Source organism: Thamnophis elegans, chromosome 11 (assembly GCF_009769535.1).
Source record: "Thamnophis elegans isolate rThaEle1 chromosome 11, rThaEle1.pri, whole genome shotgun sequence".
In the NCBI taxonomy this organism is placed as follows: Eukaryota; Metazoa; Chordata; class Lepidosauria; order Squamata; family Colubridae; genus Thamnophis; species Thamnophis elegans.
In genome coordinates, this window is record NC_045551.1 from 34552843 (window position 1) to 34565874 (window position 13032).

At 41.0% G+C, this 13032-nt stretch overlaps 1 protein-coding gene across 1 annotated transcript; it reads left to right on the forward strand.

Annotated features, from left to right (window-relative positions):
- The first annotated feature begins 750 nt into the window (after window positions 1-750).
- On the forward strand, window positions 751-12667 carry LOC116514860 (acetylserotonin O-methyltransferase-like). The gene is made up of 8 exons (XM_032226650.1): window positions 751-822; window positions 2899-3073; window positions 3460-3589; window positions 5501-5569; window positions 6269-6387; window positions 10175-10315; window positions 10481-10603; window positions 12459-12667. Exons 1-8 carry the CDS (start codon window positions 751-753, stop codon window positions 12665-12667), a joined length of 1038 nt encoding a protein of 345 aa, XP_032082541.1.
- Window positions 12668-13032: the final 365 nt, after the last annotated feature.

Here is a 13032-nt window from a genome sequence, read left to right on the forward strand (position 1 = left end):
CAGGTTGAGCAGCTACTCTATTCTTTCTTTTTCTCCATAACAGATTTTTCTTTTCTAACAAGGAGAAAGCTGCAGCAGATTTATTTCTAATGGGTGGAATTCCAGTGTTGTTTACTACTTGTAAAATATTATTTTTAATGGTAATTGTGCAGTACTGCATTCAGGAGGAGAACATGAATATCCATGGTCTCAGAATGAGTCAAGATCAACTCATGTCTGAAGAACACCATAATTAGTTCACATTGAAATCTTCCTGAGTAATATTTTTATTAGATCCCTTCCCCTTTGCTGCATTTATCATTGCAGTCTAGGGATCTAGGAGAAGAAAAAGGCAATAGCTTGGCTTGCAGACTGATTTCATTTGAAAAGACAAATGTATTCTAAATAGTTAAATAAGCCTTTTCTAAATTCTATGATTAAAACTCATCTAATTTTCAGAAATATGTAATTAAATTTCTTCTTAGGGTATTTTATTTTTAAGAACATTCTTAGAATCAATGAGAATATTTTCTTACGTCCTTACTTGTCTTTCTGTGAATAGTGGTGATTCTCATTGCCATATATTTAATGAAATTTCCCTTCCCTCTTTCCTTTTGCTTTATTTAGAACAATTCCTTTAAGGCTTTATTTATTGACTTTCTGATTGTGGCATCAAATCATAAAAATCTAAAGTGCTGGCCTAGAGAACTGAAGATTTAATATTTTTGATTTAATATGAAGAGGACTATTGCACAACTTCCTAAGAACACAATGCATTCCTCTGAAGAAACTGAAAAAATAAAAATGTTCTTTCATCATCAGCATTCATTTATAATTTCACAGGTAAGATATGCAATACTTGCAAATGATGTATCAGATATTTAAACTTACAAAAACATATTTCTTGTCTGTGTAAAATTTCAATGGCTATAAAATATAAATTTAATTTTTTGGGGAATTATATACAGGCAATTCTCATCTTATGATCATTATAGAGCCTTGAAATATGGTTGTAAGTCATTAGGGTTGTAAATGAAAGTACTTGCATGACTGGAAGTAAAGTTAGGGCCTTTTTTATGGCAGTTAAGCAAACATCACAGTTATTAAGTCAGTGCCACAGATATTAAATGAATGCCCAAAGGCATTAAGTACATCAGGGGTGGTATTCACTTACCTTCCCTACTGGTTCGCAAATGTGAGTGTGGGCGCACATGTCAGCACGTCCACACATGTGCACCGCCTTCTGCGCATGCGCCTTGCCTAAAAATGGGCCTAAATGGGATGCCCTAGAGCCACGGCAGGTGCGCATGGCCACTTGCGATTTCCACTACTGGTTTGGGTGAACCAATTGCCTTTGGGACAACCATGACCTGGATGACTGAGAATCTCCATAGACATTTTACAGTCCTACACTTACCAAATTTTGGGAGAAAGTAGTGAATTATATAAATATGTACAACAAAAGCTAAAACTTTCGCAGAATATTATCTTGAAGCACAAAACTGATAAATAGAATTTGTGAAAAGGACACATATTTTAGCCCTATTATGGCAAAAAAAAACAAAACCCTAATGCACAGCATTGGGAAAATACAGTAAATGTATGGCTTCATTTATCAGTGAATTGAAGACTTGATAGTACTCTCCACTTATTGAAGATTGAAGAAGGCATGGATTTTGCATGGACAAGTATAATGAAATATGGGAGAAATTAATTCAAAATAATTTATACAAAAGTAGGTTAATAACATATATAAATGTATTCAAAGGCTATGGATAAATATATATATATTTAAAGTCACAACCCCTGGTATGCCCAAATATGGGAGGAAGTTCACTGCTTCCATTCTCTGTCCATCGGCTCGTCACAAGAGACCATCCAGACAGAAACCCAATATTTTTACTGTTGCCTTTTGTTACATTTGTGTGTATTTATTTATTTATCAGCACAAATATATATATATATATAAAAATTCTTTATGGATTTACTGAAATATACTATTTTTGGATGTATTTCACAAATTTTGGTTGTATTTCACCAATACTCCCCCCCCTTTTTGACAAAGTATATATTTCTATCATTATTATTTTTGTGTTTTGTCTGCTTTCTTTCTCTTTTTTGTTTATCAGCTAAAAACAATTAAAAAAGTAAACATATTTGCACAATCCTTAATCACTGAACTTTTTTTTTCCTAATGCAAATATGGCTCCTCCCAACTGTTTCCCCAGAAATAAGTTAAATAAACCCAGCACTCAAGAGAAATCCTACTGGTTGCAATAATGTTGCTCCATTTAATTTTTATTTATTTATAACATTTATAAGACATAAATCTTGCTGTTGAGTGCCTCTAGGCTGTTAATCACTCTATTCTGAAGTGAGAATGTGGTGCAAATAAATAGATCTATGAGCCCATTTTTTTTTCCTCTTACTCATTAAACAGTAACAGTGGGACGGGTTGGTTGCATAGGTGGTATTCAGCTGGTTGTGACCAGTTCTGGAGAACCAGTAGCAGAAATTTTGAGTAGTTTGGAGAACCGGTAAATACCATCTCTGACTAGCCCTGCCCCCATCTATTATCTGCCTCCCGAGTCCCAGCTGATTGGGAGGAAATGGGGATTTTGCAATAACCTTCCACTGGGGTGGGGAGGGAATGGAGATTTTACAGTATCCTTCCTCTGCCATGCCCACCAAGCCATGCCCACCAAGCCATGCCATGCCCACCAGCCATGCCCACAGAACCGGTAGTAAAAAAAATTGAATCCCGCCACTGGTTGGTCGCCATATATAATAATTTCTGATTCCTAGAGTGTATCATTCTCTGAAGTGCAAGTATGGTTCTCTGTGTTATTTGAAACCCTAAAAAGCTTAAATCTGTATTCACGCTTTTTCTTTTTTGTACATCTGCCCATTTCTTCCAAGATCATATTTACTGCCAGTCAGTTGGGTGTCTTCGATCTTCTGAGAGAGTCAGGGAAATTGCTATCATCTGCAACTGTGGCCGAGTGCTTGAAGACCAGTCTCACCGGGATGCAGACGCTGCTGGGGGCCTGTGTGGAGATAAAGGTTTTGAAAGTGGAATGGAAGGAGGGCAAAGGTGATTCCGTTAGCAGGGAGAAGCAATTACAGTTGTTTAAAAATTATCACATAGCATTATTTTTCATGGAGTTAGCAATTTCTGGCCATTCTTTTCTCATTCTTCTTTTAATTTGAAATGGTTATTCATAGTTATGAGTTTTGCTAACTAATTTGTTACATTATAAAGCTTATGTCCAGAGAACTCAGCCACTTTGCCAGCCTGTGACTTGTTTCAACATCATCAGGAACACTTTTTGGGGTGCCAGATCAAATGATTTGGGTTTTGTGACTGAAATAAACTGAAATGTAATAATTTATAATGAACCTTATGCTTTGCTCATCTCAAAAGTATATGGAATTCAACAATGGCATTTTGAAGCAATTGTTTTATGCTTTCATTTTCAGATCTTTATGGAAACACAGAGTTTGCTGATGTCTTTCTGGCTAAATCAAGCCCAAAGTCTCAATATTATACCATGAAGTTTTTCTCAGAATGTGCATACTCATCACTGCAATACTTGCCTGAAGCTGTAAGGTAAGAAAGGAGCATTGGTGAAATAACAATCTTTTTACCAAGAGCATGTTAGAGAGATATCATAATTCAGAGAGCACAATAGAATAGAATAGAGTTGGAAGCGACCTTGGAGGTCTTCTAGTCCAACCCCCTGCTTAGGCAGGAAACCCTACACCTCTTCAGACAAATGGTTATCCAACATCTTCTTAAAAACGTCCAGTGTTGGAGTCAGGAAATTTCTCCTAAGTTGCTTTTCTCGTTGATTAGTTTCCACCTATTGCTTCTTGTCCTACCCTCAGGTGCTTTGGAGAATAGCTTGATTCCCTCTTCTATGTGGCAGCCGCTCAGATATTGGAACACGCCTATCATGTCTCCCCTAGTCCTTCTTTTAATTAAACTAGGCATACCGAGTTCCTGCAACCGTTCTTCATATGTTTTAGCCTTCAATAGCAATAGCAGTTAGACTTATATACCGCTTCATAGGGCTTTCAGCCCTCTCTAAGCGGTTTACAGAGTCAGCATATTGCCCCCAACAACAATCCGGGTCCTCATTTTACCCACCTCGGAAGGATGGAAGGCTGAGTCAACCCTGAGCCGGTGAGATTTGAACAGCCGAACTGCAGTCAGCTGAAGTAGCCTGCAGTGCTGCATTTAACCACTGAGCCAACCCCTAATCATCTTTGTTGCTCTTCTCTGCACTCTTTCTAGAGTCTTAACATCTTTTTTACATTGTGGTAACCAAAACTGGATCCAGTATTCCAAGTGTGGCATTACAAAGGCATTATGAAGTGGTATTAACATTTCACGTGATCTTGATTCTATCCCTGTGTTTATGCAGCCTAGAACTGTGTTGGCTTTTTTGGCAGCTGCTGCACACTGCTGGCTCATATTTAAATTGTTGTCCACTAAAACTCCAAGATCCCTTTCACAGTTACTATTATTGAGCAAGGTACCACATATACTGTACCTGTGCATTTTGTTTTTCTTCCCTAAATGTAGAACTTTACTTTTTTTTAACCATTGAATTACATTTTGTTAGATAGCGCCCAATGTCCAAGTCTGTCAAGATCCTTCTGATTCTTAAGCCTATCTTCTAGAGTGTTAGCTATTCCTGCCAGCTTGTTGTCATCTGCCAATTTGATGAGTTCCCCATCTATCCCCTCGTCTAGTCATTGATGAAGATGTTGAAGAGTACTCGCCCTAAAACAGAGCCTTGGGATACTCCACTGCATACTTTCCTCCATGTAGATGCAGTTCCATTGAGGACTACATGTTGAGTGCGGTTGGTCAGCCAGTTATGAATCCATCTGGTGGTGATACTGTCTAACACACATTTTTCTATTTTATCTAGTAGTAGGTTATGGTCTACTTTATCAAATGCCTTACTGAAGTCCAAGTAAATTATATCAACAGTATTCCTCTGGTCCACTAATTTTGTCACTTTGTCAAAGAATGCAACAAGATTAGTCTGGCACGATCTGTTTTTGAAAAACCCATGTTGGCTTTTGGTTATAACTTTGCTTCTAGGTGTTCGCTGATTCATTGCTTGATTATCTTTTCCAGAATCTTCCCTCAATAGGTCAAGCTGATAGGTCTGTAGTTTTCTGGATCTATTTGTTTCCCTGGATCTATTTTTTATTCAAAGTTTAAAAAAGCCTTCAAAAGAATTGATTAAAGGAATTTATTTGATTTTCATGCTATTTAATAATAAAGTAGAGAAACTAGATGGACATAAACATTTAATTTCAGTTTATTCACTTCACAGGATTCTAGTACTGTTTAGAGCCTGTATTATTTTTACAGTAATGTTCGCAAGCAATATGATTCACTATTTGAATATAAGTACTATTTGATGCTGGAGACAAAAAGAATGTAATCATTAATGGTATTTTTGTTGCTTTCAATTTAAAAAAAAACAAAAAATATCTGCAGGGATGGGAAACCTCAGATTCTATCAATATATGGCATTTCTTCAAAGGAATTTTATGGACCTGTGTACAGGTAAAAGCATTTTTATAAATTTCATGGAAGTTTTTAATAAGACAGAAAGACTACATTAGCAATGCTACCCACCAACACTGATTTTGGCCAATATGCCGTAAGCAGAACCAAAGCCTAGCTTTGCTCTAACTGGGCTCATATTCCATCCAAGCTACAATCAGAAATTTTGAGACTAGATTGCAAACTGTCTACGGACAATTTATCACCAGTTAATGGAAATTGTGGAAGATGGTTTGCAACGAGAAGAAGTGTGGAGAGATGTGCTGAATAGGATTGTCATAATCTTGTCTTTTTTCTCATTAACCTCTGTTCCAAAACTCATCTGATCATTTTTTCCTGGCTTGGAAATAATTCAAACTTCCTGAAGTTTGGACTATTTTTGAGATTTTTCAAAAACAGCTGACCCTGAGGCACATTTTGGCATATTCAGCAGTTCTGGCCAGGAATTCCTCAGGCATAAACTGAATGGAAATAGCAATAATCCATTCAGCCCTCAAACAGGCACCTAATGCCATTTTACTTCAATCCAGATATTAAGCAACCTGCTCTTTAAAACTAAAGTATTAACACAAAAACCTGCAAAAAATGAATAGAATAATGAAAAGTGCAATTCTAGCTTCATGATCAAATGCTGCTCATGTTGTATTGTGTTTAGTTGTAGCTCTGTTAATCATCTGCCAGTACAAATTTCAATTCTAGATCAAAGGAAAGCATTGAAACCTTTTTCAGGTACATGGATGAGGCTTGGAGTCTGCATGGAAAAGAAGTGGTCTCTGCCTTTGATCTTTCTGGTTTTCAGCTCATTTGTGATCTGGGTGGTAAGTACCTGAAAGTATCATCATGCATATTACTAGCAATTTAATTCCATGCCATACTCTGGAGATCTTATAATTCTCCAATTGCAAAAGTAGAATTGCAAGATCCCATCCTGTGATCTTGTTTTTTCTAGAGGTTTGAATTTTATTTATAAATAACTATTTTAAAAATTTTTTTATCAGAATTACTGGATGTCTCAAAGTAACTACCGTGTTTTCCTGAAAATATGACATGTCCTGATAATAAGGCCATGCCACATTTTTCTGGTGGGCAAAAATATAAGCCCGACCCTGCAAATAAGCCCCCTGGACAACTGCCCAGCTCCGGCCAGGCAGAGCACTGCTCACCTAGCGGTATCCTGAAGTTGCCAAGCTGCAGGAACCGGGGGGAGGCAAAGGTGATCACGTTGCTTGGTGCTTTCAGGATACCTCTAGGTTGGTGAGCAGTGCTGTGCCCAGCTGAAGAGGTGGATTGCCGGGCAGCTGCTCTCTTGCGAGCAGGCTCCCAAAGAGCTGGGCACAGACTCAGGGGCGAACGGTTGTGTTGCGCTGTTGCAATAGTGCAACACAACAGCCATGAAGCAACCATGCTCATGAGCAGCCACCTGGCAAACCCCCTTTCCAGCCAGGCACAGCGCCATTCACTGATCTAGGGGTATCGCCAAGCCGCGTAAGCGTCTGTTTGACGCCGCCTGGCTCCCGCAGCTTGGCTCCTTCAAAATGCCAGTGAATGACACTCTGCACAGCTGGAGAGGAGGATTGCATGAGTGGCTGTTCCGCTCTTGCTCATACGCCTCCCAACCTCACGATGCCCTGGCCCAGCTCTCCCTGCAGAGCCAGGGCACCGCCGCTGCCACCACCACTGCCACCACCATCCCAGCATGGCTTTTTTGGTGGCTTCCAAACCGAGTCTTCCAGCAGTGGCCGCTCTGGGTGTATGCTCTATGCTTGTATGCTCTGCTGGCATCTGGCCCACAAACATAGAGCGTACACCCAGAGCAGCCACTGCTGGAAAACTCAGTTTGGAAGCCACCAAAAAAGCCATGCTGGGATGGCGGTGGTGGCACTGGAGGTGCCCTGGCTATGCAGGGAGAGCTGGGCCAGGGCTTGCACAACCCCCCTCTCCAGCCTGCAGGACACCATTCACTGGCATTTCGAAGGTGCCAAACCGCGGGTGCCGGGAGCTCACGCGGCTTGGCGATACCCCTAGGTCAGTGAATGCTGCTGTCCCTGGCTGGAAAGGGGGTTTGCCAGGTGGCTGCTCATGAGCGTGGTCACTTCATGGCTGTTGTGTTGCACTGCTGCGACAGCGCAACACAGCCATTCGCCCCTGAGTCTGTGCCCAGCTCACAAGACAGCAGCCACCCGGTAACCCCAAAACAACAAACCCTCCCCTCATAGTAAGGCCTAAGCGATATTTTGTGGGTAAAAAGAAAATAAGACCATGTCTTATTTTCAGGGAAACACAGTAGCAACAGTCCTGTTTGGAAAGAAGTGGGAGAAAATTTATAGATGAAAGCACTCTTCTCCTTTTTTCCTCCCTTGCCTGGTTGAGTTATTGCCATGATGCATAATATGAAAAGAGAACCAGGTGGTGTAGTGAGTAAAAACCAGGACTGTGAGTACTAATCATGCTATTTAACATATACATGAAACCGCTGGGCGAGATCATTCGGAGGCACGGGATAAAATACCATCAGTATGCGGACGATACACAGTTGTATCTGTCCGCCCCGTGCCAACTCAATGAAGCGGTGGAAGTGATGAACCGGGGCCTTGAGGCTGTCAAAGACTGGATGAGAGCTAACAAACTGGTGCTCAACCCGGAAAAGACCGAGTGGCTGTTGTGTTTTCCTCCCAATAATTTGGCTAATGTTCCATCAATCAGGCTGGGGGGACAAAATTTATACCCCTCAGACAGGGTCTGCAACTTGGGAGTCCTCCTGGACCCACAGCTGAGTTTTGACCATCATTTGTCAGCTGTGACCAGGGGGGCATTTGCTCAGGTTCGCCTGATGCGCCAGTTGCGGCCCTACCTGAACCGGGAGGCCCTCACAACAGTCACTCGAGCCCTTGTGATCTCCAGGCTGGAATACTGCAACGTGCTCTACATGGGGCTGCCCTTGAAGAGCATCCGGTGACTTCAGCTAGTCCAGAATGCGGCCGCGCGAGTGATCGTGGGCGCACCACGGTTCGCCCACATAACACCGATCCTCCGTGAGCTGCGCTGGCTACCTGTTGATCTCTGGGTGCACTTCAAGGTCCTACTTACCACTCACAAAGCGCTCCATGGTAGTGGATCTGGCTATTTGAGAGACCGCCTTCTGCCAATTACCTCCCTGCGTCCCATCAGATCGCACAGGGTAGGCCTCCTCCGAATTCCATCCGCCAGTCAGTGCCGACTGGCGACTACGCGGAGGAGAGCCTTCTCAGTTGCAGCTCCGACGCTATGGAACAATCTCCCCGTGGAGATCCGCACCCTCACCACCGCCCAGGCCTTCCGCACGGCCCTTAAGATCTGGCTATCCCGTCAGGCCTGGGGATAAAAAATCTTAGTTCGTCCCCTCCCGAATGATGAATGAATGTTGTGCTCTATTTTTAATATTATGTATTGTCTTATGTTTTTTTTTGTGTGTCTTTGTACCCCCTTCCCCGTGTTTTGTAAGCCGCCCTGAGTCCCCTCAGGGAAAAGGGCGGCCTATAAATTATAATAAACATTCTAAACATTCTAAACATTCTAAACATCATGCATTAGGCATAAAGCCAGTTGGGTGACCTTGGGCCAGTCTCTCTCAGTCCTAGGAAGGGGGCAATGGCAAACCAGTTCTGAAATCTTGACCAGAAAACAGTAGGAACTTATCCAGGCAGTTGCCAGGATTCAAGACTTAATTGAAGGCACACAAAGAAAAAAATATGTATGAAAACAATTACAGAATGCATCACAGTTCTACATTTACTGTTGTGGAGTTTTTAGGGTAAAAGATGCTCGAACAAAACACCTGATGTGCATACAATGGACTTTTACAGACACAATATTTGCTTTGCTAGCCATGTATTTTAATATGACAAAGTAGTATTCCCTATCAATATCGAGTAAACACATTGAAAAACTGAGCTGCTTTTGAAGAAATTTTGGAAAATTCTCACAATTGGACCTGGGATGACCATAACAATATGAAAATCATAGAACTATCTTTTCCAACATCAAGCTCTGAAATTATGTTGGATTAGAATTATCCTCACCATCAAACAGTTATCCTATTTTATATAACTGGTATTAAGTTTTAAAAATGGTTTCGTAGGATGGAAAAAGGCAAAAGCTGATTTTAAACAGATACTATTGCATGGAATTATAACAATAGTGTAGAAAAAAGATTGGATTAACTACACTAATTTCACTGCAGCCACTTAGAATAAAATGGTGGTCTTTAGTTTTGATAAAGCAAAGTAATGAAAGAAAAAGTGATGCAAAGAGTCACTGGATAGGAGTGGAATGAGAAGTAATATTTAGTAAATAGGTTTTCAAAGAAATGGAAAAAAATGTCTATAGCAAAAGGACAGCAATAAAAATGCAACAATGTAGGAGAAGAAATCAGACAATTCTTAATGAATATATTTGTTTAAATCACAATATTATATGCCTGATTAGTTCAAATGGATAAAAAAACCCAATGAGCTGTTTTTCTAAAAAAGTAATCATAAATATTCTAGTAAATTGTTAAAAATGTTGACATGCAGGATATTTTTTCTTACATTGTTCCTTTTTTTTGCATTTTTTTCTTTTTTTAAGGAAGTAGCGGTGGCTTAGCTAAAGAATTGATTTCAAAATACCCAAATTGTACTGTGAAACTTTTTGATCTTCTTGAAGTTGTGGAAATATCTAAAAAATTTAATGCATTTTCAGATGACTCCCAGATCACTTTCCAAGAAGGTAATATATGTTTGGAATCAATATTTCTGCCATTTCAAAAAACACTATTGAAAGAAGCTAGTGGCACTGTCAAATCAAGCTTTGTGAAAGGGAGAATAAATTCTGTTTCCAAAGTGATAATAGACTTTGATTTCTACCTTATTAAATGAATTGTTCTTTTTGCAGGGGATTTCTTTAAAGATCCAATTCCTGAAGCAGATCTTTACATCTTATCAAGAGTCCTGTTTAATTGGAGTGATAAAAAGTGTATCCAGCTACTTACAAAAGTATTTATGGCCTGTAAGCCAGGTAGGCATATTTGCATTGTCAGAAAGAGAAAAACTGCCATTTTGAATGGGAAGAGAAGCAAGCCAATCAAGGTCCTCCATGGCTTTTTTCTGTACTTGCAACAACCTTTGACAAAATATAGATAGTGCTCAATCTGTGCACGCTCACATTTGCAAACCGGTAGCGAAGGTAAGTTGAATTCATCCCTGGAGCAGACTAAGGCCTCCAATTGGTTAAAATTGGACTAAAGCAGTATGTGCTATGAGTTAGGAAATGCAAAAGTAGCTGTGGATTGGCAAAACATTTTGAGATCACTTAGGACTCTGAGGAGACTAAAATAGACCATGGATTTGACCTAGGAAAAAATAGACCAAAACAATGTTTTTGGAAGATGGGGAAAGTAGTGGGAAAAGGGGAGTGGTGGAATTCAAATAATTTATCAACTGGTTTGCCCAGGATCAGGTTGGCTGTTGTGCGAGGCATGGCCCATCTGTGTGTTTCAGCTCTGCCATACATGTGGGACAATTCTCCTATGACAGCCAACCTGACCCTGGTAAAACAGGCTGCTAAATTTCCACCCTTTGGCAAAAGGTTGTTTCTGAGGGTGCTTGTCTGCATGTTGGTCTTGAGGCTGTTTCAGCCTTCTGGACGTGGCCCCTTTAAGAGATGAGGTTTCTGAAGAATGAGGAGGAAGGGTTACCATAGAGACAAGGAGTTGATGCTCTTTGAGAGCTCACACAGGAAGGTGAAGAATTGGGGGGAGGGAAGTGGAGGGAGGGATTTTCCCCCTCCCTGTGGAGTTGCATGCAGGGGGTGTTGGTCAGTCTGCGGGCAAAAGTGAGAGGAGTGAGGAATTAAGTTGGCAGCACAATCGTAGCTGGGCCCAATGTAGGGCAGATTGTGGGTCAAAGTGGATCCTGGGCTCTGCACTGCAATGGAGAAATGGGCAATGGAGCAACTGGCAAGAGGGAAGGAGGAGGAGCAGGGAAAGAGGGAAAGCTGCCTCGTGCCAGTTGCAGTAATTGTCCATTTCTCCTTTGCACTGCCGTAGTGCAGAGCTTGGCCCACCCACCACCACCCAGATGCCCTTGCTTCCCCTAAGCATTTCTTTGTCTACCTGATATCCAGCTACCTCACATTTCCTAATCACGTTTCTCACAATCATGTGCAGGGAAACAAGTTTATTGCATTCAATCAATTCCAACTTCACAAGGTTTTTTTTAAACAAGAAGTTCAGATTGATTAATTGATTTTTTTTAATCCAGAGGCTAAAAAATGCAATGGAGCTGGAAATCAGGTAGGCCAAAAAATGCTTGAGGGAAGCAAGGGCATCTGGACAGTGGTGGGTGGGGCAAGCTCTTCTGCCCACAAAAATCTTGTCTTTGATGGCCGACACTGAAAGGTAGAGAAAGCTTTGCTGGGAAGAAGTCAGTCAGCCCGGTAGTTGGGAATACTCTTCCTTCCTTGTCCCACCCCTCCCCACCTGCCACCCCCAAATTGTATTGATAAAGGGTATTGCTGGCTACATGAGATGCAGGAAGCCCTGCCATGCTGGTGAGGTGGGGGAGACGAGACAGCAAGAGGAACCCCTGTCTCATTCCACATGCCCCAATGAAAGGGAGCCATGCCCGGTGAGGGTGGGGAGGGAAAAGAGACGGCAAGATGTGAATGGGTAACTGGGTATGCGGCTGAGAGTTGGCTTCCAGTGCCGGAGACTGAGCAAAAATTTAGCTACCGGTTCCATTGAATTGGTGCGAACCAGCTGAATCCCACTACTGAAGAAAGGCCACAGTCAGAGGAATGAAAGTGAGATGCATGGACACTTTTTCTTTTCTAGAGAACCTATTCCTGAGTTAGTAAATTATTTTTGCAACAGGTGGTGGAGTCTTAGTAGTGGAACCAACTATTGATGAAGAAATATCTGGGTCTTTTCCTGCTCATATGTACTGCATCATAATGTTGCTTCATTCTGAAGGAAAAGCACGGACAACATCAGAGCATCGTATACTCTTCAAAACAGCTGGCTTTAAAAATATTCAGTTCAAGAAAGGAAATATCTTTGATGTCATTTTGGTCAAAAAATAGTATTCAATATGTGTTAAAAAATTATAATAATAATAAAGTTGCTCTTACTATTGTATTATAACTTGTGAGTGTATAATGTATTTATTTACTATGCAAAGAACCTTACAAAAATGAGTTACCTTCCCTCTCCTATACTAAGGTGACCAGATTTTCAGATTGGTAAAGAGGGACACCTTTGACCGGGACGGGGGGTGGGGGGAGGGCTTGATTAAAAATTTTATACGGAAAAATTATACAGAAAAATTATGGACTGTGCCGAAATGGATAAATTAACGAAAGAAATACAGCTGGGTGAGCTCTCCGGTGCCCCACGCTTTCCTACCTCCTTCCATCACGAACCAGATCACAGACAGTGGTCACATTGA